Source organism: Rhinopithecus bieti, unplaced genomic scaffold (assembly GCF_001698545.2).
Source record: "Rhinopithecus bieti isolate Rb0 unplaced genomic scaffold, ASM169854v2 scaffold_40377, whole genome shotgun sequence".
NCBI lineage: Eukaryota > Metazoa > Chordata > Mammalia > Primates > Cercopithecidae > Rhinopithecus > Rhinopithecus bieti.
The window spans coordinates 277,999-302,520 of NW_016817076.1; the positions used below are offsets into that span (position 1 = coordinate 277,999).

The 24,522-nt window shown below is 32.3% G+C and overlaps 1 protein-coding gene across 1 annotated transcript in view; it reads right to left on the bottom strand.

Annotated features, from left to right (window-relative positions):
• SLC4A10 (solute carrier family 4 member 10) overlaps nucleotides 1-24,522 on the bottom strand; it is a 304,764-nt gene that overhangs the window by 120,447 nt on the left and 159,795 nt on the right. Inside the window, 3 exon segments of the mRNA XM_017855802.1 lie at nucleotides 4,684-4,775; nucleotides 13,690-13,878; nucleotides 21,336-21,496. Of these exon segments, the coding sequence (XP_017711291.1) occupies nucleotides 4,684-4,775; nucleotides 13,690-13,878; nucleotides 21,336-21,496 (442 nt within the window).

The following is a 24,522-nucleotide window of genomic DNA, read 5'->3' on the forward strand; positions in this document are numbered from 1 at the left end:
AATCAATAAGTACACAGTATGTAAAATGTTGAATTTTGTAAAAGAAAATATATGGTCATTACATATGATCTTTAAGCTTACAAAATATCTAATATGTAATTGATACCTGTTATTTAGTAAAAACATTAAAATATACAGAATTTAATTTCAGGATAAGCAAATTCATCTTTTGACTTCAAATGGAATAAGTTATAGCTCTATAGCACATATCTGGGGCAGCCATTGTACTATACTCATTACATTATTCTTGGAGTAATCATACATTTTGGGAAGTAATTGATTATGTATTATCTAATTATATTATTCTATATTAGGTATAATTATATATTATATTTATGGGGCAACCCTATATTTTGTGTTTGTGTACTATATACTTCATGAAGAAACTTATTTGACAAACGAACTATCTTTTTTTGTTTGGTTAAGTTTTTGAGACAGCATCTCATTGTGTCATCTAGAGTGGAGTGCAGTGGTGTGATCCCAGCTCACTGCAGCCTTGAACTTCCTGGCTCAAGCCATCCTGATCCTTCCAGTTCAGCCTTCTGAGTAGCTGGGACTACAGGTGTGCCACCATGCCTGGCTGATTTTTTCTAGATTTTGTAGAGATGAGGTCTCACTATGTTGCCTAGCTTGATCTCGAACTCTTGAGCTCAAGTGATCCTCCTGCCTTGGCCTCCCAAAATGCTGGGATTACAGGTGTGAGTCACCATGCCCTTGGCCCCCTAAGCAACTTTTAATATAACAAAATATTATGTTTAAAGACCTGACTGTGACCTCTTACAAAATTATAAATATACAAAGCAAGTCTAGAGAATCTAGGTTGAACTACATCCCTAAGACAACTGTCAAGTGAACACAAACACTTGGAATGGACAAGAAAGCAATCCTGGAAGTTTCTGGTCCTCTGGATAGGATTTTGAAGAAATCAAGCTATACTCTTCTGGGTCTGTATTTACACTCATGCTTCTGGGCTCTCCAGACCTCACCTTTATGTTAATAACGGAAAGATTTCTTTCTGGGCCTTTGATACTTAAACTGTGGATGAGAAACAGTTACATTTCTAGGGAACAGGGAATGAAATTAGATAGAAGATCAAGGTGAAATTGGAAGTGTCTGGGCAAACTACACACTAAGAATTAAAGGAAAAACAGATGGAAATTTAAGGAGAAAGTTTAAGCCTTCAGCCCATTATAGAAAGTACAAGAAACGTCACAGGGATTCTCTGGGGAGAAATGGTGTCTTGACACTAGCCAGTGATCTTGAGCAGCTCTCTTAATCACTCTATAATTCAGCTTTCTTGCTGACTAAATGAGGAGATGTCTAAGGTTTCCTACTGTTCTAGGATTAAATAATACAACTCTTTAAAATTATGTGAAGCCATCTCTGGGTCATTTGAAGAAAAAGAAAACACTATCAACATAAAATAGCTATGTTCTACTGTCAGCTTGAAAACAAAACAAATAGTGTTTTGAAACATCTGCTTTTAAATGTATTATGGGAAGCTAAAACCTGATAATTTCAGTTATTTTCTAAATCATTACTCAAGTAAGTTTGACAGGTCTATACATTGAAGGATTACAAATATGTAGGTTGAATGTAGATGGAATAAATATGATCAAATCATATGAGAGGAATAAAGACCTTGTTTTTCTTAATACCTCAAAATGTTTGGAATCTGCATATTAAGATTCTGAGGTTTTGGAATCTGCATATTAAGACTTAAAATATTAAAATAGAAAACTAACCTGGAAACTAGGTGAATTTTGATAAATTCACTACTAAAACTAAAATCATAAGGCTAAAAAAAATCAACTCATGCACCTGCAAAATCTGGCACTAAAATTTGTTTCCATAGTGATAGATCACAACTGCTCTTTTCAAACTCTACTTTTCTGCCTTCTCAGGCTTTAAAGTAAAAAATCTTACTCAGTCTTTTTTAAATTTCAAAACCAGGCTTACATTACTTTGGATCTTACATTACTGAAGGATTCATTCAACAAATACATACCAAATACTATTCAAGGCACTAAAGACCCAGTGGAGACCAAAACATTAAATTATGATCTGGTGTTTTATTTCTGACACTACTATTTCTACTACTACTAATAGCCACAATAATAAGTGTAACCATCTTTTATTAAACACCTGCTATAAGTCGAGCACTGTCCCAGGATTTCTCTATATATTATCTGATTAAATCTTCACAATGAAATTGTAAATAGTTTTCTTACTTTGCAAACGAGAAGGCTGAACTTTAGAGAACTTCTCCAAGATCAGAGAGTTTATAATGCCAGAGTTGGGATTCAAGATCTCACACTCTTTCTCAAAAGCCACATTCTTTCCAGTGTGCCATGCTATGAACAAGAAACTGAGGCATAAAGGCAGCTGATACTAAGTAGAGGGCTCTAGAAATTTAACTTGCCTATTAAAAGATGAAACAGGCCAGTGATCACAAATGTGGTGAGAAAGAAAAGGATTAAAAGAAAGGAAATCGGTTTTTGACTCTTCCATAGTTTTAACTGTTTGGGGGGACCAGAAGATGAGACTCCTGCCTACAACTGGCAGTCTTCATTTTCTTTCATATGTGATGAAGAATTCTTGAAGGCTGCAAAGACAGGTCACACAACCAAAAGCAAAATGATATGGAGATATACAATCAGTGTATAAAGGTTATATTATTTTTAAAAAGTTAAATCACAATTTATTTGAAAGGAGGAGCTATGTGGTTTATAACGATTGTTTCTGAGGATATTAAATATGCCTTCTTTATGCTGTTAATGTGTTTATACATAAATATGTAGCTTGTTACATTATTGCTTTTAAGATCATTTCAAATTAAGAATATCAGGAATTAAATGTATGGCAGTTTGTGACAACTTTTTCCAACTTGCAGATGAATGAAAATGCAATGCTTTGAAAAGATAGTTCTTAGAGTGGCAGATGGAATACATTTGAACTGGCTTAATGTTTGAATCACATGTCTCCATACAGTGAAATGAGCTTTGAACCACTGTAGAAATAGAGCCCAAGTATGCCCTCACCTCTCTCTCTTGCTGGTGTGGAGGTCCTTTTTCATGCCTTTGTTTCATCCCACATGGACTAGTATGCCCCTTTTGTTGGCCTCCCAGTCCCTGCACGCATAATTAACAGACTTAAGCTGGTACACCATGCTCCCACGGAGACTCCGCCAGGCACCAGAGGGAGAGCATGCACATAACTAGATCTAGATTATTTAGGCATTGTAAGAGGGATTCTGAAACAGGCCCAAGGAGCTGATCACTATTAATCTTTTCAGAACCTTGATTCAGGCTACTTCCTCTACTGCTTTCACACATTCCCACTTCCTCCCACTACTACAATTATTGCCAGTGCTAGGGGCTTTATTAAAATATTACTCTGAGTTACTTCTATTTCAGCCACTCAGATAAAGAGAATTGTTAACCTGCCATATTTTCACCAAGTATCGAAACTCCTCTTTTGCATTGTCTTTATTTATTTATTTATTTATTTATTTATTTATTTATTTATTTATTTTGAGATGGGGTCTCACTCCATCACCCAGGCTGGAGTGCAGTGACATGACCTCAGTTCATTGCAACCTCTGCCTCCTGGGCTCAAGCAATCCTCCCACCTCAGCCTCCCAAGTGGCTGGAACCACAGGCACGTGCCACCACACCCAGCTAGAAACTCTTCTTTTCTACTCAACTGTTACTTTGCCATAGTTTGCAATGGCACATATACAATGTCAGAAATTTGCTAATTAAAATCACATTATTGTCATTGACTCATTTTCTAAGAATACATTCAAGTTAATGATTTCATTTCAGTTGTCTCCAATTAGATGTATCCCTCAACACAGTCAGTTCTTAATATGTTTTTATTTAAAATTCTGCTCAGTTTTACTACGTCCTTCTAGGAGTTCCTTACAATAATGACTTTTCCTTGATTACATTAACAATTCAGTTTTATACTATGATTTGCTTTCCCACAAATAGAGGAAAAGTGATTTTGAACACAAACTAGCCAAAGTTTTTAAACAATAGATTAAACTTGGCCGGGCAGGGTGGCTCATGCCTGTAATCCCAGCACTTTGAGAGGCTGAGGCAGATGGATCACCTGAGGTCAGGAGTTCGAGACCAGCCTGGCCAAGATGGTGAAACCCCATCTCTACTAAAAATACAAAAATTAGCCAGACACAGTGGCACACGCCTGTAATCCCAGCTACTCAGGAGGCTGAGGCATGAGAATCGCTTGAACCCAGGAGGCAGAGGTTGCAGTGAGTTGAGATTGCGCCACTGCACTCCAGCCTGGGTGACAGAGCGAGACTGTCTCAAACAAAGAACAACAAAAACAAACAAACAAAAATAGATTAAACTTCTGTTAAATTCTCTGTGAAGCCCAGTTATTCTTTTTATTGGAAGAGATAACATTATACCAAGTGGCTGAAACATGAATACTATGCATAAAACTCACAGGTTCAGTTTTGTTTTGTTTTGTTTTGTTTTTTTGAATAGGCAAAATGTTACATGTGGACTTAATGCTAACATTATCTGTAACAATATCAAGCTTTGACAAGAAACAAAAAAAGTGCATGCAAAATATTGTGTCAACACCTCTTAAAATGGGTAGTAATTTCTAGTAGTAATTTAGCAACTTATTTAGATGAGAGGGAGAAAAGCTCACCTTGCTAAAGTCAACAGTGCTGTTTTCTCTGCTAACATCATTTTTATTTTCAACACAGGCTGGAGCAGACTGAGGAGAAACAACCTGACCTGCTAAAAGAGATTGTTGTGACAGAATACAAACAATTACTTACATAGTTGTAGACATACTGAGTGAAATACGTACTTCAATTAAACTAGACTAACAGGTTTCTTAATGAACTTATGATGTAAGCATGAAGGGTCAATATAAATAGATCTATATTAATACAAACATTCTTATTATCAGTTACAGTTAGAAATGGGAGAATTCAGTAAAAAATTAAACCAATTTTCAGATAAAAACTCTAAAATATTATTTTCAATAAGGATTATATACAAAAATATGTAAATGTTACCAGGATTTTGAAGTATCATTGATTTCTAGATTTCAACCAAAACTAATGGTATATATAAAAAGACAAGATAGACATCTGTTAAGATTTAAGCTCAGCCTGAAGAATTTAAAATGTAAAGCATTAAAACGACGGATATTTATCTGAAAATACACAGTATATTTTAGGTTTTATTGCATCTAAAAAGCCAAACCAATGAAAAAAACTTCCTTGGCCATAACTCTTACAGTCTATACAAGGGGTTCGGTTAGAAATACCTTTATTTCACACAGTATGAACACTATGGATATGATTTTATGCCTCTGATTATTCTATTATATTAGCATACTGATATTAGCCTGTGATATGAGAAAAGATAAAAACTTGAATTGTATTAGTTTTGCATTAACACTAAACTAAAACATAATTATCTTGTAGTTCTTTTCCCTATTATAGGGAAGATGATGAGAGTTCAGTGGATAGTAGCACTGGGAGTGTGGCAATGACTAGAAAGGGTTAAATTCCATTATTCACTAAATATGAAACATTGTTTGCAGTAAATCATATTAAATTTGTTCATAGCAATGCAATGAAAATTAAACATCTCCCCATCTTTATTGTTTTTTTTCTGTGAAATGAATAATGACAATTCAAATTTGAAGCCTTGCGCATATTTATGATAATAACTCAATGACTCAAAATAGTGCTTTTATTCACATCAATTGTAGATGTTAGAAACACTCTCTCTGCCTGGCTCTTCTCTCTACCTACCTAAATCCCAACTTTATTCTAAATTCACCTTTAGTGTCATCTCTGATCACTTTGGTCTCTGTCTGAACTTCTCTAAGCTCCCAGTGCAAATGCAAAACCCCCCACAAAAACCCTTTCCTTTAAATTCTCTCCCAAAAGTCCACTTATTCTTTGTTACCTAGAAATTAACAACTGGGGTTAAAATACTAATTATTTACTTTCAAAATTACTATAAGTTTGCTTTTAGACTAGTAAGCCTCTCAAGCAGGGGTCATTTATTAATAGGAATAATTGTACAGTTTAAAGTTGTTATAATGCCAGAAAGTAATAGGCTTAATATTCTTCTAGAACTTAAGGATTTCACTACTTTCATTAAAAAATGTAAAATAATGTATTTGGAGAAGATGAAAATAAAATGACTTTTTAAAATAAGTTCACCTCAAACCATGTTCACAAATTCTGATTATAGCATATTCTAGGGAAATACATAAACTTCAGATAAATGTCATACAAGCTACATAAATTATTTTCATTCTCCCATTTCTAACCGCAATGTGCAGCTGTGACTGTGAACTGTTCATTAGCAGCCATTCAATTTACCATTCTCAAAATAATAACTGTAGTTTTAAAAAAACCTTTTACATAATGCATTTGTGCTACTAACAGATGTCTTCAATCACCAGTTTCACATCATTTCTCCATATTTTAAAGAGTTGAACATTAGATATATTTAAAATTAAATTTATTGAATATTCTGTAAAATTGAGTGGTGAAATTCAAGTCATGGATAAATTAAATACACATATTTCTGCTTTCTTATAATAAATCATTTCATGTGGTATAAATCTACACGGAAGAACAATTATTTAGGTCTATCACCAAACACATACAAAACAAAAGTCAACCCAGTGCAAAGTCATTAACTTTGAAGAGATTAAATTTTGAATTGGATAGAAAATATGTGGAACTTAAAATTTGAACAAATTGAATACGTTATGTTTTCATTTGTATACTTTAAGTAGAGCATTTCATAAATTACCTTCTGCTCAGGCAGTATGTTTAAAATATTAACACTTGTATTTCTCCTTGTAAATAATTACAGTAATTAATAACTAATATTTATGTAATAATTATAATAAGTAATATATTTTGAGATTTATTGTTGTATGCTACTCTTGTTCTAAAATAAGAACAATTTTATAAAATATTACTTTATAAGGTTGATAATGAACAAGGGATTTAGAAATTATTTTTTATAAATATTTTAATTGATGTTGATAATGACCTAGTTGAGAGTTTAACTAGCAGGAGACACATCAGATGACAGTAAACTTCTTGCTAGTCCTAGATTCTAGATATGTCTATAGAATGTATGCTAATATAAAAAGTCACGAAAACTAGCCTATGACAGACAAAAAGACCAAAAATTGTATATCTTTTATATTTCAGAGCAGTAGTTAAATAATAGGAGTTAATATTCATAGTTAAATATATTTAATCACATCAAAAGTCCTACAAAGTTTAAATAGCATTTCAAATCTTGTTATTATTTCTTGTCTATTATTTCCAAAATGTAAGTTAATTTGCTAAAGTTGAAACAATACACTTTAAATGTGTATATCCTCAAGGCAGTTTTCACAACTTGGTAGTATATTGAATAATGAACAGATACTATTTAAAATTAACCTAACAAGTTTGATTTGAGTTATTTTGAAAAAATAGAAGTCTTTTAAAAGTTTAACATTTTATTTGCTGTATATATAAAACTAATATTCATGCATGAATTATAGTATATAGAACAAATTGAAACCTCATAAATTAAAAATAATTTTATAGTTCTATTATCAATTGTAATCATTGTTTAAATATATTTTTCTTTATGCCAATTAGTTTATGCCAATTATTACCACCTTTCAGAAGAAGATGATGGATTAAATTTCAAAATTAATTTCATTAACTAAAATGCTATTACATAAGAAGAATCAATAAATTCATATTTTGGAAAGGCATCTCTTATTTTCTTGCTGATGTCTAAAGCAATAGTGGTTCACAGAATGACAATTTTCAAGTACAGATTTATCTTCAGCCAGAAGTGAATATTTTCCTAATAGAATAACAAAGAATTTGCTAGGATATTTTCCCCTCACAGAAAAAATTAGTATAAGGTTAGGATTTAGCACTCATATATGTGTGAAAGCTTTATGAATGTTAATTGTATACAGTAATTTTTTTAAAGTGCTACACCACAGTACTTACAAACAAATGCTTTTTACCTGATTCTTTATATTATCTTTGTCCACTGATCACTGCCCATATTATTTGCTATAAATGAATGTCACTGCAATGTTTAATTATTTCTGTTTTTATAATACATACATAATTTTGAGGCACGAGGGTGACTATGAAAGAAGACATTAATTGAGTAATCTTATTATATTCAGGGTAAGTTATTTAAAAACTGATGAAAAGTGGATATCACTAAGGTTAACTGGTATCTGTGACTATTTAAATGTAAATGGAAATATTTGAGAAACCTAATATCTTCTTTGCTATTTATTAAATACATTTTTCTGACCTGTTAAGCTCAAGAGTTCTTCACCTTAAATCAAAATTTCTAATATTTGACATCTTATCAATTAAGATATATATTATATAGTATTCATATTAGCACCTGTTTGAATTACTTTTCCTTGAGTTATGAATTCATTTTTTTCCTCTGAGCCCTCATGGAGGGATCATATGTGTCAGATAAAAATTATTATAGACCATGTATTTTTCTAGGGCAAGTTATAATAGACATGGGGCTAGCATAGGAGAAAACTGAGAGTATTTTGAGTAAATACTAACTAGAAAAATGAAGCTGTTTTCTGCTTGTTACACCATATATTTTTCACTAAGTGTATTATGAGACTGGCAAAGTCATTTTCTTTATCATAAAGTTGTAGGGAAGGAACATGAGATTGCATCAAAAGTACTATTTTATGACTTTAAGTAATAGCAGTATTATTAAAGCACCTCATTATTGGGGGAAAAAGGTACATTCTCAAAAACCCTGTTGAGTATTATATTAACTCATTTGTCTTTAGCTATAGTTCTCTTCTTCTTTAAGTAAAGTATGCACATATGTATTAAAAAACAGCAGCTTAGCAACTTTTAAATTTATATTTGGCCAAATTCATATCAATAGAATATATTGCATAAATGTATCATTATTTTCTACTGCTTAATCCACTGTAAATTACGTGCACTAGAAGGAAACTGGGATGAAGACATGGAGGTACATTACTATTAACCTAGAGACCAAGCTGGTTTACACTACCTCAGAAACCTTCAACGCATTTAGAGTACCCAAAGGGTAGGAGATGAGGGAGTACAGAGATGAGATGAGCCTGTTAGAGACAGACATAAGACAGAGCAAAATAAAGAAATATAAAGATGAATGACAAAGTTACATACATGTGTAACAATACATTTATTCATGGGAATAGAAAACATAAAGAAAGAAGGGCTAAATATTTAGAAAATGCTGATTAGGTGAGCTACACTTCAACAACATGAAAAGTATGCAAACAATTAAACTTGGAGAAAAATTAGTGTGCCTGAAAATAATTAATGCAATATAAGAAATAACAAATCCAAACATCATACTAGAATTATGTTCGCTCTTAAGATCTAGTCTTGACATTCCAAAACTGTAATGACAATATAGCCTCTGGGCAGGCTCATCAGTTGTGTCAACAATGTCATCTTGATTTTCTTGGAAGAGTAGAAAATACCATATTTATTAAACAATGTTTAATTATTTAATATACGCAAATGTTTTAATAAGTTTCTCTCAAGCAATCTTAAGAATGATTATTCTAGCCTTAGTTTTTCTTCAAAGGTAGAACATTATAAGGGATAAATTTTAAACCTTGAGTATCTTATTTATGAGACCATTGTATTAAAAAAGCAAGAAAGCATTTCTTAATATCTAGTACGAAAGACATAATATCTAAATACATAAAGACAACATGCATCTGAAAATTAAAAGTACAGCATTTGCAAAAGAAGTAACTATAATGTAATAGATCCGATTTCCAAAAGTATAAATAAATATTATGCACAATATATATGTGTACATTGCTTTAAGGGCTGAAATCTACCCAGGCCTAAAGATTGAACTTTATGTCCCATCCTCCCAAGTCTAACTGTTTTTCAGTAAACTATGGCATTGAACAGTAGTTAGAGACTTTCTGCACTGTAACTCCTAATAAAAGTTACAACTGGAAAGTATTCAGATTACGAGAGACAAAAGATATGTGAAGGAAAACAAACAGAGTTAGAAATTATTAGTAAAGGACAGAGCAGAATAAAGACACCCTATACTTAACGAAACTAATAATTCCAAATTATCTTCAAACATACAAAAATTATCATAAGGATAATAATATTTTATAATAGATTTATAATCCCAGTGTCTCAAAAGGTAATTGAATACATGACCTAAATGATATATACAGATACTGATAAATTTTGCCTTCCAGATCACTTAACACAAAAGTCTTATTTTTAGTTTTAGAAAATCTTCCTAGTCCAAATAATTATTTTAATATTTTCAATATATTTATCTTGACTGTTTTACCATCCATACCCTTTTCAGGGTGCTAATGTCAAAGTAGATATTATTTTCTATTATTTTGCTGTTGTTTTGCCAAATGTAACTGTCACTTTTTATTGAAACATCAAAATCAGACATTTAATTCTCACAGTTTTGATGCTTAATGAAAAGTGAAAGTTAAACACAGCATGGTGGCATTAAAAATGCATGGTGAATCCATAGCATCCTTCACATTAGCCCTGAAGAGAATGCGGAATACCAAGAAAAGTTAACTAGTGTGTTTTGAGATGAGACTGACAAATTATCACAAATCACTAAAAAAGGAATGGACAAAGAATGGTAGACTTGGGAAGGAGAAGAGCAAGGAAATGCACTATTTTATTAATCTAATCTATAAAACAGGGAAGACCCCATTTGAAATACAGTGTCTGAATGTTTAACCCCAGAGAGTACTAACAAGGTAACATGCTCAAGACACAAGTCAGTTAAGGAAGTAGAAACTTTATTCTATATGACTCTTTCAGGCTTATCTACATAAGCTTCCGTTTGTTTTTGAGACAATTTCAGCACATTAAACAAGAAACGGGGACTTATATCTACCGCTATGCTTAGGGAGGAAAATGTGTTTTGTTTTAAAATTTCTGGAAAAATCTTTGCCCTATTTAATTTCTATTCTATAATCTTTTCTTAAAAGTCCATCTTTTGCATAATGGATTTTACTAAGGATTTTAAAAAATTAATAGTATTACCTTTACTTTTTTGATGTTTTGACATCCTTTTGCATCTCTCTGAACTATTGCACAAAAATTTAAATCTAGATTGCATATTTAGAACAGAATGTCCAATTTATATTTATGGCTATTAATTTCAATTTGTTTATATATCTAGAGTTTGTCAGGCCTTAGAGTTCATAAGTAGATTGAGAACCTCAGCAGTAAAGGTCTTTCATACTTTTTTCATTTTTGGGTAGGAGATTTATTTCTAAATTGGTGAAGTCTATACATATTTTCAGAATTCTCAACACACATAATTATGCAAAGTGTGTGAGGAAGCAAAACAGAGTCATAAGGAGGTGTTATAAGCTTAGGCTTAGAAAACCACTTCTGACAGCATACTCTACAACAATACTTAATTGGGTATATGAATCTTATTAGAAATGTTTCCAAGTTTTTATTGCCCTTACGTATGCCTCAAAAAGATTTGTATGTGTTCAGATAAAGGCTGATTGTACAGATGGTGACAGAATCACTTCAGAATCACTCAGATTCTGGTTTTTGGGAAAACTAAACCATTTCTTAAATAAGACAAAAAGCAGGCTCTCAGAAAACCTTGTGACTATATGTAGATTTGTAATTCACAGTTAAAATTCTACCATCTCCTCTTATGTGTAATAGAAGTTTAAAGCAGTAACAAACAGTGTGCCTAGATCTGCATATTATAATAAATCATTGATCCAATAAATTCTATGGCCTCTTACCTAAAAAAAAAAATGCCATGAAATTATTGTTAAACATTATCTCCAGTGAAATTTAAGGTATAAGTTTTAACTAGTTCAAAATGCAAGATCCTTGCCTCTTTGAAGAAACATACCTCTTTCTTAAAGACATATATCTTATTATCTGATTTCTAGCAAAAGTTATGAAGGCAAAAGTTCATTTTTATAAAATCTGCATGCATTATTAGAAGTTAATTCTTGGGTATATTTTAATAAAGTTTTTGGAATCATGTAGACATAAGCCCATAGCCAAAATTAGTAAATAACTGACTCTGTTTTAACATTGCCATACCAAATAAATACTAGCATTATAAGCATAACAAAAGCACAGCATTTGTAATACATCTCTTAGAATACAAAAGCCTCGTTTTGTTATCTTATGTATCACTTATTTTAAAGCAAATTGTGATTTAGAATAAAATATGTTTTAAATATATGATTTGATTCAAAGCAAGTTATACCTCCTCAGAAGGTTCAGTGGACTCTACAAACACAAGTTGGTATTTACTCTAAAGTATTCATAATAATTTTATTGAACTTAATGTGTGCACAACTATAGACTCTTTTATGTAACAAAAATGACTTATATGCAGTCACCGAAAAGTCCCAAAATCAAATGAGTATTTCAAAATGATTTTGTCATTAAGAACTGGTTCTATGCGCTGAGACAAAATTACATCTAATCATCTTTATCTATTTAATAAAGCATTTATTCTACTTTTTTATGTGTATTTGATTCAGTAGTATGGAAACTGATTAATATGAAGCAAATCTGGAGAAAACTAATTTTCATACATTTTATTTAAGGCATCTCTGAAGCTTTTGAAAATAGGGTGAGATTACATGATATTTCATGCTGTCACTACATGTGCTTTCATCCATTTGTGGAAATCAGTCTTTCCAGTAAAGCATTTGAAAATACGTTTCATTAATTTTTATCTTTTAGAACTGGAAACTTTAAAGCTGATAGAAGTTTAACAAATTCATATCATCTTCATGGTAACTTCATTTTCTTTCATGAGACTAATAGAAAGGATGGATGACAATAGGAGATTCCTAAGCAACTTCCTTAGTGCAAATGATCAGGGGTTAAATAAATGCCAGGAGAGAACAAAAAATACAGGAAAGATAAAAGAGTCCGAAGCATAAATCATAGAAAGTCAAGATTGCTAGGAAACAATGGTGGTCATCTATATTGATGTATGAAGATGGTCAGTGGAGTGGCTCCATGGACGTTGAAGATGCCACATTACAAACAGCAATGAGCCCTTGAACTGGAATCAGCCATAATGTATGTAAAGTCACAAGCAATGCACTGGCTGGTCTTTTCAATCATTTTCTCTAATGGATTTGTTAACTATGAGCAACATGAAACCATTATCTTTTTTCCACAAACACTAGATGATGATCATGATTCCTTTAAATGAAAACACCATCTATGGCATAAGTTAAAGCCCCGCATTACATTTTTAAGCTACAGGACAGAGACTAGGACCTTATTTGTTATGCCACAGATGCTCTGTTTAAGTTTTCTGCAGCCAAATCTAAAAGTTTTTTTTTTTTTTTTTTTTTTTTTATTAAATATTAGTTTTCTTTGTATTCTTTCCTGAACCTTTCAGGAAACTTAAGTTCTTTTTTACAATTTGATGCTTGATAAATAAGACTATATCCTCATGTAAAAAGAATTCTACAATAATCTGAATTTCAAAAAATCATTTTCAAATAAAACAAGTTTTAAAATATTCAGAAGCACTTTGATATGTCAGAGACCTATAGTAGACATAAAGAGCACAATAAACAAACATTTACCATTTTTGTCCATGGAATTTGGTTCTGACTGTTTCTTGCCAATATCAGCAAAGGAACGAACAATGGGAATCCTGTTGGTGAGTTTTTTCTGATTCTGATGATGATGTTGTTTCATCAATGCCTCATGGACCCTGTGGCGTACATCTTCATTCAGCTGACCTGAGCTCACTTGTTGGTCAAGAACCATATCTGAAGAGAAAAGGCCGGAAGAAGATGAATACAGCTTTCCTCTAGAACATGTGCCAGCCATGAATCACTGAGTCCAAATATGCAAGCCCTAAACAATATTAGTCATCTTGAAATAGAAATAACTTCTTTAAAAAAATTCCTAAGCATGGTGTTATAAATGGAAATTTATGTTCCATTGTAGAAATGTTGCACAAGAAAGATTTGGGCAAATTTTCATTATAAATCATTCTATTTTAAATATATAATTCTTATGAAGTATTGTTTTTCAAAGGGGAATAGTTGCATTGAGAAGAAATTTCTTTATTTTTTCATTATTCACACTGATGGGTGGAATAGCTGTAGAGATAATATGAAAATTCATAATGTGTTTGAATTCACAATTCATAATGTGTTTGAATTTGGAAATTGGTTTTATACTTGTATTTTAATACTTTTCCCATTTTCTACTACAGACTAATTTTCTTGTTTCCTCATTAAGTGAACAGAAGTCTATCTGTGAAAATCTGATGCAAAGAGGCCTATGAAGTGATATAGTTACTGAATTTGGAAAGTAAACAATTCTGTTTCATATGGATAGAAAATCAGCCTTTTCTCAAACTTTCCTGGAAACACACTCCCTTGAGAATGTGAGATTAAAAAGATATTCTATACCTGCAAAACAAAGACTGGAAGGTGAGATTTCAGAAGTCTATAATTAAGCAGATTATTTACCATACATAGTATCAAAAACGTCAATAAAGTAGATAAGCAAAGGTATTTTAAGTTTCTTAGTGATATAAAGATCACATCAGTGAATGTTTGTGTAATCAGTCTGCTTTCTGATTACCAAATATTAACTCTAATTGTTCTTTAGGCATTAACATCTTATGTAAAGCAGATCGCTATGAGCTGCCTTCCACTGCCTTTTTGAGTACAATAAAGGTTTCAAAGTTAGCAGAATGCTCCCTTACCAACAGTATTTTCCTTCAGTGTGAAGCAGAAATAAACTAAGGGACAGATTTAGATCACTTTATGACATTCTAGCTAGATGACTTTGCAAAGTTGAATAACCTCAGTGTCCTTATTTATAAAATGGAGATAATAATATCTATATCACATGTTGGTGCCAAGACTGGCATAAGGCACCTGATGCACTGATTGGAATATTGAGGCTATCAGTAAATATTTCCTAGAACAGGATTTTTTGCAATTTTCATTACGTAGATTATGGGTTCCTGGTTTGAAATTTGTGGTGGTTTCAGTATATTCATATTTTATAACAGTTTATCAATTAGAGACAAAGCTGAGCTTATCAATAGCAGAAAACCTAAATTAAACTACCTAAAACAATTTTATTGGCTCACATCATAGAAAGAGCAAAGTTAGGTTGGCTCTAATTCTGCTTCTCTGTGATTTTGTTAGCTTCCTCCTCCTCTAGGGTAAGCTTTAACCTCAGGCTGATTTTCCTTATGGTCATAAGATGGCTTTCAGCCACAACAAGGAAATATATATTTTTGTTCATATGCAGTGAGAAATATATTTTTTGTGACTTTCTCTTAGATGAGTTATTTTTCACCTGGCCAGGAAAAATTATCCTAAGTCTTACTGACATAGCCCTGCCCATCTTGAACCCAATCACTGGCAAAGGAGATGGTATTCATATTACTGACAGGCTAATCAAGAACTGCACTTCAATCTAGAGTTAATTCTCTAAACCAGAGATAGACAAGCTCTTTTTGTCCTGAGCCAGATAACAAATATTTTAGGCATTGTAGGCCATCTGATCTCTGTCACAAATACTGAATTTTGCCTTTGTAGCAGGAAAGCAGCCATAGGCAACATGTACACAAATAAACCTGGTTATGCTCCAGTGAAACTTCTTTATGGATGCTGAAACTTGAATTTCATATAATATTCACATCACAACATATTAACTTCTTTATTATTATTTTTCAACCATTTTAAATATAATCACCATTCTTAGCTCAAATGCCCTATGAAATCAGGCAGTCGGCCATATTTGGCACATGGGATATAGTGTGCTCTATCATTTTTGTGTTTACAATGGAAAGAGGTAGAATGAATACTTGGAAGTCACCCATAATATATACCTGGAATGTCTGAAAGTCAGTCACTATAATTACCTCAAAGGTCCCTTCCAATTCTGAAAATGTATTATACTATAGAATAATATTTAAATCTATTTTTCAGTTCTTTGGAGATCAGTAGTTATAATACCACTGGGTTAATCTGAAATAAAGGAAATAATAAATTGTCAACATATATGACATTACACTGAAACCTTGCTAAGATGGAAAAATGTATATAAAATATGCATATACTTCATAATGGAAGTTGTAAAGTAGGTTATTAGAATACCAATATGATATTATTGTAAGGCAGTTCCAAATACAAGCCATGATATGAATTCCCAGTTCAATATTCTAGTCAGAATCAAAAGTAATCACATAATAAACCCTGCATATGTTTATGATTTTTAATTTCTATTAAAGCACAATGTTTACAGGCTCAAACACTACAAAACCCATAGGTCACTATCTTCACAGTTTTTCAAAGATAAGATTTCTATTTGAAACAGTTACGTAAGGAAAAGCAAATATTAAAAAACACACTCATCTGTTCATTAGTTACAGAGAAATACACAGCAAACTTCTCCAAAGTATAACTGTATCAAATTATATCTTACTTGTCTAGAAAAAATTATTCATTTTGCTTAAGAATATAACATACTAGGGTGATATTTAGGTACCAAAAGGAATCTGAATTAGTAATCACTTACATTGTTCTTTTCACCACTACAATATATATCAGTATTAACTTGAAAAGTGTGAAAGAATAATGGACCATAATGACTTTGGGTCCAGAGTGAAGTCCTGCAATCTCAGCAGGCTATGATGCCTACATAATACAGTCTATTCTGCCCCAGGATCTGGATGATAAGCAAAAAAGCAAGAAAAAAAAAGGACAAATAGGTCACACTCTCATACTCTGCTAACACTAAGCAGGTTCTAGAAAAACTAGTAGCACTTTGAGACCATCCTGGCCAACATGGTGAGTTCCCGTCTCTACTAAAAATACAAAAAAATTAGCTGGGCATGGTGGCGCGCGCCTGTAGTCCCCAGTACTTGGGAGACTGAGGCAGGAGAATCGCTTGAGCCCGGGAGGAGGAGGTTGCAGTGAGCTGAGATCGCGCCACTGCACTCCAGCCCGACGACAGAGCAAGACTTCGTCTCAAAAAAGAAAAGAAAAAAAGAAAACTAGTAGCACTTGTGGAAAAGGCCTCAGAAAATGAAAATTGTTTTCATCCTATCAGGTAACTATTTTATCATAACGTATCTTCAATGAAAGCCCCTAGAGGCTATGACATATTGCAGATTCTATATAAATCTCTGTCTTTTTGAAGATCATCATATCAATGCTTTGAAAACCCATTGTCTTAACTGAAAATATATTGGGGATGTGGGGGGGAATATGATATGAAATTCCTAAATTCTGTGGTTTGGTTGCCAGCACTAACAGGGATGTGTGTGCTAAAGGACTGTAACTGTAATAGAATATTTACTTTTCAGACCAAGGATTGTCACAGTATAGGCATGTTAAAAAATATATGGTTATTCCCATACTCCCAAATCTACAGATTACGTTCAGTGGAGCAAACTGTAGATTCTTCCTTCAATGAAAGATTTTAAACAACAAAGGTTGTTTAAATGAGTTGGGAGCTATGATTGATAATCTGTCCATGGTACTAACTTTGGTTTGGTTTTAATTTCTTCCTAACTCTCATTGACAGAATTAATTAGGTTAAAGTATACACACACTGCAGAGAGGATATTTCCATCATTAATCTTTATAATGCTTAATTTCAAAGAGATTAACATAGACCATAAAATTCCCTGTAATTTATATGAATATAATTCAGAAGCATATTCAATACAATTAATCTCCATATCAGAGTAAATTGTGGTAAGAAGATATACCTGGAGAATTTTGGATTTGAAAAGGTTAAGTAATATTTTGAAGGATAAAGTTTAAATTTATTGAGTTTCCTGAAACATTGGGAAATAGATATATTTTAAATTAACTTTAGCCAAAAGAAAATCCTACTTTAATTATACCAGAAATTTTTGACAGACCTGCCAGATACAAATGGGATTTTCTGCTACTAAGTCTATGAAAATATCTTAAGGAATTATCCGAGTCTGTTAAAAACATATCAGAACATTGATATAAAAATCCTTGATCATTACAAAACAATATCTGGGTCATATTCATCTAGTAGGAAATGTCTGAAAAACATCAATACCACAAAGCCTGTGCATTCACAAAGTACTAGGGATTAGAAACCTTAAAGGTAAACTGTGACAGTTAGCTTTTGTAAAACTGAAACTAGTGACTAATGTATGTGAATTATGGCTAACAGAGAAAAATCATGATAAATAAGAGTTGAGGAAAAAGTTTCAGAGCTGACTGTTAATCACTGTGGCCACAAATGATCATGAAACAGAATAAAACAGAAATTATGGTTGGGCACAGTGACTCATGTCTGTAATCCTAGCACTTTGGGAAGTTGAAACAGGTGGACTGATTGAACCCAGGAATTCAAGACCAGCCTTGGCAACATAGTGAGACTCCATACCCCCAAAATTATGATTATAGGTTAATAAAAAAATTATTTCCATTTCTGCAAAGGTTATCTTTGATAAATAACTTTCTATTTATCTGTTTATGGTGAAATAGTTTCTTTCCTACTTTATAAGTTGCTTTGATAATAAAACATAATTATGTGAAAATACAAAGTTAGAAGTCTTAAAACGGAAAGCATACTTATTTATTACAAACTTAGTAACGCAGCTCAATTTTATAAAATGGACATAGGAGTAAGTAAAAAATAAGAATATAATTACAAACTATGGAGAGAAAATATTTTAATGAGATTATACTGAGGGGATAAATAAGTAACTTTTAAATTTAGTCAAATTATGGTTATCAATGAGAGGAAATCTCTTCTCAGTAATGATTGTAAAGGAACCTAAGGTAATAACGACCAACAGAGATATTTGTAATCATATTTTTCTTTGTGATGTTAGCATTAAACCACTGACATATTCTAAATGTCATTTTACAGGCTGCTCTGCACTGAAAAATGGGACATTCAGGTTGGGTTATTTCAAAGTCAGAAAGATACACACTAATTAGAAGAGCAGAAAGAATGCTAAAAAGCTATTTAGGGTATCAAGACGTCAACTGAACTACTTTCACTGTAAGGATAGACTTAGAGAATGTAATTTGCTTGAAAAGGCTAGATTTAACCCAGTTAACCTTCATATATTCTACAGAATTGAGCTTGGGAAAGGGACAGAGTTAGGAAAAGTCGCATAATTTTAGACAATGAAAGTGAACTAAGGTGATAAAATAAACAGTGTTTTAGTCAAATTACTGGGAGAAAATTTCTTCATAGGAATAACTTTCTGAGGAAAGCATTAGAAATTACATAACTTAAGAAATGTGAAGACTGGCAAAGGTATAAAGGGTATGTTCTGAGGCTAATTTTGCCAGGTGGTAGAATGTGACAGTTTCATTTCCCATTTCAAAATGTATTTGGGTTAATCTATTTTCAAAGGTAGCGCCATCATCAATTTAAGCAGTGAAAATAAACCCCTTAGAGCAAGGCCTCTAACCTTTTAAATCTTAGTTTCTTTCTTTATTAAATAAGGATAACAATAATAACACTAAGAACCAGGTTTGAGTATTAAAAAGATAATTGCAAACTTAAGAGATTCCCATACTTCAAAGTACTGTGAAAAGCCCGGCTGTTTCATTCCTAATTAAAATATAAAAATTTTTATTGGGTATTAGCAAGACCATATAATGTAAAGCTAAGAAACTGAGCTGGATAGCTAACTATTTCAGCATTCTTAGAGAGTTTGTTTATTTCTGAGTTAATCATTTTCTCCATTTACTCTTGATTTAGTGCAGCTACAGTAGCCTGAATACTTCTGAAAATTATACATATATGTTTAAAGTATATATATATACTTTATATAGTATTTTATAAAGTATTTTAGGCTCCAGTTATGTAATTTAAAGAATAATCTCTTAAAAAAAAAAAAGAATAATCTCTTTACAGGTGTTACATGAAACAGAAGAGGACTGCTTATCTGTCCTGTTTGGGGCAGTGTGTGTGTGTCTGTGTGTGTGTGTGTGTGTGTGTGTGCACGCGCGCACCTGTGTGTGTGTTTTAGTTTTTTGGAATTTTTGTTTAATAAATCAAGCCAAAGTATGTTTTAGTACTTACTGTTCTTTTCATATATACTGCAATGCCTATCAGGACCAATGACTAAATCAATAATTTGTAAGGTGATAAATGTGCCATCAAAATTTGGGTGACATTCACTTCAAGACATCTCTTTTTCTTCAGACAGCAGTTGTAGTGTAACAGAAAAGACACTCGGCTTAAAGTCAGGGGCCCCTGGGTGAAATCTAGGTCATGACAATTTTAGAGTTTCTATTTTCTGATTGGAAAATGAGAATGACATCTACTTCATGGGGCTGTTCTGTAGATTAAAGTAGATATGTTATTTTTCTAATATATAATTCTCATATATATAACAACACACATATAGTTTATTTTTCATTTCTATAATATAATTAAGATACTAAGTTTTCCACTTCACAAATACATATCATATGGAACAAATTTTATTTTTTCCCAAACTAATAATTTTAAACTGTCTCTTTTGTTTGTATTTTAAAACCTCCATCAATTATTTCATTTGTACTCTTTCAAAACTCATTTCTGTGTTTTTGCATTATTTTGTCTTTACTAAAATATGTTTGTCTTCTGGTCAAAAAATACATGAGTTCTTTGACTCAATTTCTGTAATAATAACATTTTCTAAATAGAGCTGTCTGTATTATAAGACATTATTGAATTCTAATACTAATCATTCATCAGGTTGCAGTATTGAATTACAAAACAAATTCTAACTGTATCACTTGGCTTCCTCTGGAATTCAAGGGTTTTAATTAAGTTTAAAATAAATGGCCATACTCTTCTGTGTCCATTCTAAACCAACATTTTTCTGTTTACTGAAATTTTTTCATTTGGTTATTTCATGTGTTTGGATATTGAAAATAAGTATCTAGCTTTAACGGTTTTTCCTTTAATTTTCTAATGGTGAGAGTCTAAATATAATAATGAAAATGAATGGTGAATGGGAATCAAGATATCTAGGTTCTTGTCCTAGACTTGGCACTGCCAACCTAGAGCATATTTCTCTGAGATTCAACTTCTTCTATCTCGAATAACAGGGTAAAAGAAAATGACTTTTAAGGCCTCATACAGTGATTATGAGAATTAGTTTTCCAAAGATCATACATATATTGAATTATAAGGAAAAGAGAATAACAAAAAAGTAGCTGTACCTATAAAATAGACTAAGGGAGAAAAGATATACCTGCAATTTCTTCTAAAGTGTTGGCATGCATGTCCAGCAACACAGTTCCATTCAGAATACAACTTCTCAACTCAAACAAGCTGTGCAATGAAAGAGTAGCCACATAAGGCTTGCTCCACCTTTCTCCTCCATCTTCCACATCTTCTTCAAACTTCAACCACCTATACAAATAAATATTATCAGCACAGTTTATATTATATTGTAGGTGAATGATCCTTTATCCCAAAAATAAAAGGTTGAAATAGAAAAGTAGTCATATTGTGTCTTGGTTCATAGGTTTTGGAAGTATATAAAAGCTAGTCTAAGCCATTTGGCTTATTTTATTTTAATTCCATTTAGCTCATATTCTTTTTGTAATTAAAAAATAATTGAAAATAAAGGAAAACTCATGTTATTTTGTTAACTTGTCTAACTCTGAAGAAATATTTAAATATAAGTGTTTAACCAGTGGTCAAAGCAAATCTTATGTAGCACTCATAAAGAGTGTATCCTTCATGGAAAGTTAATGGTAATTGAAAAGGAAAATGAAAGAATACTTATTTTTCATTGGTGGGAGGTCTTAAACCTGCATATTTTAGTCTCTTGGTAATTTTCTTATAAGATCTTGAGGGAGGCTAGCATAATTTGGGGCCTGTTGTATAGGAAAAATCCTTGTTAGGCTTGCTTGGATGAAAGCTAGTGATAGCAGTCACTTCCTAGGGACTGAATATGTGAGAATTGAGCTCAGACCCCATCCCTGGGTGTTTCTGCCAGGATGGATAATCAGAGAAGAACCTTGATGTCATGATGTCAAACAGGAGACCATTGTCTTCTTGGACCGAAATGAATAGTAATACCTAGATTGTCTGCAAGCAAGATAAATGGAACAGATAAAGAGAAACCAATGATTTTATCGCTCTGGCACAAGCCACTTTATTCTTATCTGTTTAGGAACTTGGTCTCTAATTCTAATAGATGACCAATTTAGTTTCACCATTTCTAATGAACCTTAGCCTAAATATTCTTGCCTACCTCCATCTTCACCATTTCCCTCATTTCTTTTCTCCATAGTCATTTTTGACCCCAATTTCTCTCTCCAAGCAATATCATTCAAATCCTCTATATGATATTATATTATTATTTTGTATAACAAAATGATACAATTTCAACACAGAACAAATATGTGGGAGTAACTAGTTAGGGAATCAAGTGGATTAGCCAAAAGTAACTAACCAAAAGAGCCAGTCAGAATGATTAATGTCCAGAGTAATAAGAGACATCAGGAAAGCTATGGATCTGTCTCTAGTGTTTAGGAAGCAAAAAGAAAAAAACATGTCAGAAAGTGAAAAGGAAACCAATAGAAAAGAATACTTATACCTGCCAAAACTTACAGTCAGGTAAGAATAGCAATGCCATATTGAAAAAGCTTACATTTATTCAAGGCTGGGCATTTTATAGAACATTTTTGTCTACACAAAAGTTTTCATATTAGTTATTCTTAAAGTTTTTCAGTCCTAAACAGGGCCATAATACCTCATAAATCATGTGATGGTAATATCATGTCATAACTGGTTCTCCCTCTCTTCTTAGGAAAGAGTAGAATATCACTACCTGGCTTCCTTTTAATTGGGTGAGTCCATGCCTGTGATTAATTCTGGAAATGGGGTGGGAACAGAAATTATGTGTGTGTCACTTCCAGACTGGATGGAGTATTTAATTGCCAAGAGGATATCCTCTGGAGCTCACCCTTTCCTTGACATGCAGCAAGCAAAAGTTCAAGATGAGGGCTGATCTATCAGCTGAGGTTTCTAAGTTACTACTTAATACAATGAACAGATGAGCAAAACCCCAATGATCCATGATGGACATGAATTGTGAGCCATAAACAAAAGGGTTTAAGCCACTGAGATTGCAGAATATTTTTATAGCATAATTTAGCCCACCCCAACTGACTTAGATCATCATTTTAGTTATTTATATCAGCACAAAAATCCTAATCAGAATTAATGGTGAAAGCAAATATGATTTTAATAAATATAATAAATTATTATTTCTTGTCAGATATGAGAATAAGGCCATAGTCACACTATTATTTCAGTATCACAAAGGAGCAACCTCTTGGCAGACATTTTACTGCTATAGTATTATATAAAGTGTCTTCAAATAGTTGAGAATAAAAAGAAATAGATATTTTTTCTATACTCTACAGCAAAACCACATTGTAATAAAAGGAAAGTCTTTTAACTTCTCTGGGTCAGTTTTCGCACAGGTAAAATGGTGAGACAAATTAAACACATTAAATAATTTTCCAGAGATCACCTAGCCAGTGACCTTGTCAAACCAGGATCTAACTCTTAAGTTTTTTTTTTTTTAATTTTGTTTTTCTTCAGAGTCTGTGCCCATTTCCCACCATAATACAGCAATTTGAACTGAACTTCTAGTGCTTTTCAGCTCAAAGATCTTATGCTAATGCTTATAGCAGAAACAACAGAATTAGCATTGAATTTTCATCCATGTCTGGAGCCAATCTTAAGTTGCAAGATGTTCTTTGTTTTCACTTTTTCTTTCATATTATTCCAATTTGTTTTCTTTATTATCTACTATGCTAGATAAAAATAGATGGTTTTCCTTTGTGAATAAGACTCAAGCATACTATTCTGTGGAAGGGCTAAAATGAAACTTTCCATAAGGAAGTGGCATCAGGGGAGTGGATACAACTTTTATTAAATCTCCTAATTAAATTATAATCTACTGACATATGCTGTGGATTTCAGATAAAAAGAGCAAAAGGAAGGGAGACTATATAATAGCACGTATGCTGGTGTTATTTTGACTGAAGAATTTTGTGAAGTTGGAAATTTACTTTCTAGTCTATTTGGTGGTAAAGGAAACCTAGAGGTTTAAAAGGGTGTAATACTATTTAAGGAAATATAGGTTTTCCTCTATGGAAAATGTCCTCAATTAAGGTTTCTAGAGCTATGGTACTTTCTGTCATCCCTGTTTATAAAATTGATTCTAAAATATTGTAACAGTGAGACGATGGTTAACAGTGAGATGATGTCTCTACAAGAGTAGGGACATGGATGCAGCTGGAAACCATCATTCTTAGCAAACTATCACAAGAAGAGAAAACCAAACACCGCATGTTCTCACTCATAGGTAGGAACTGAACAATGAGATCACTTGGACTCGGGAAGGGGAACATCAC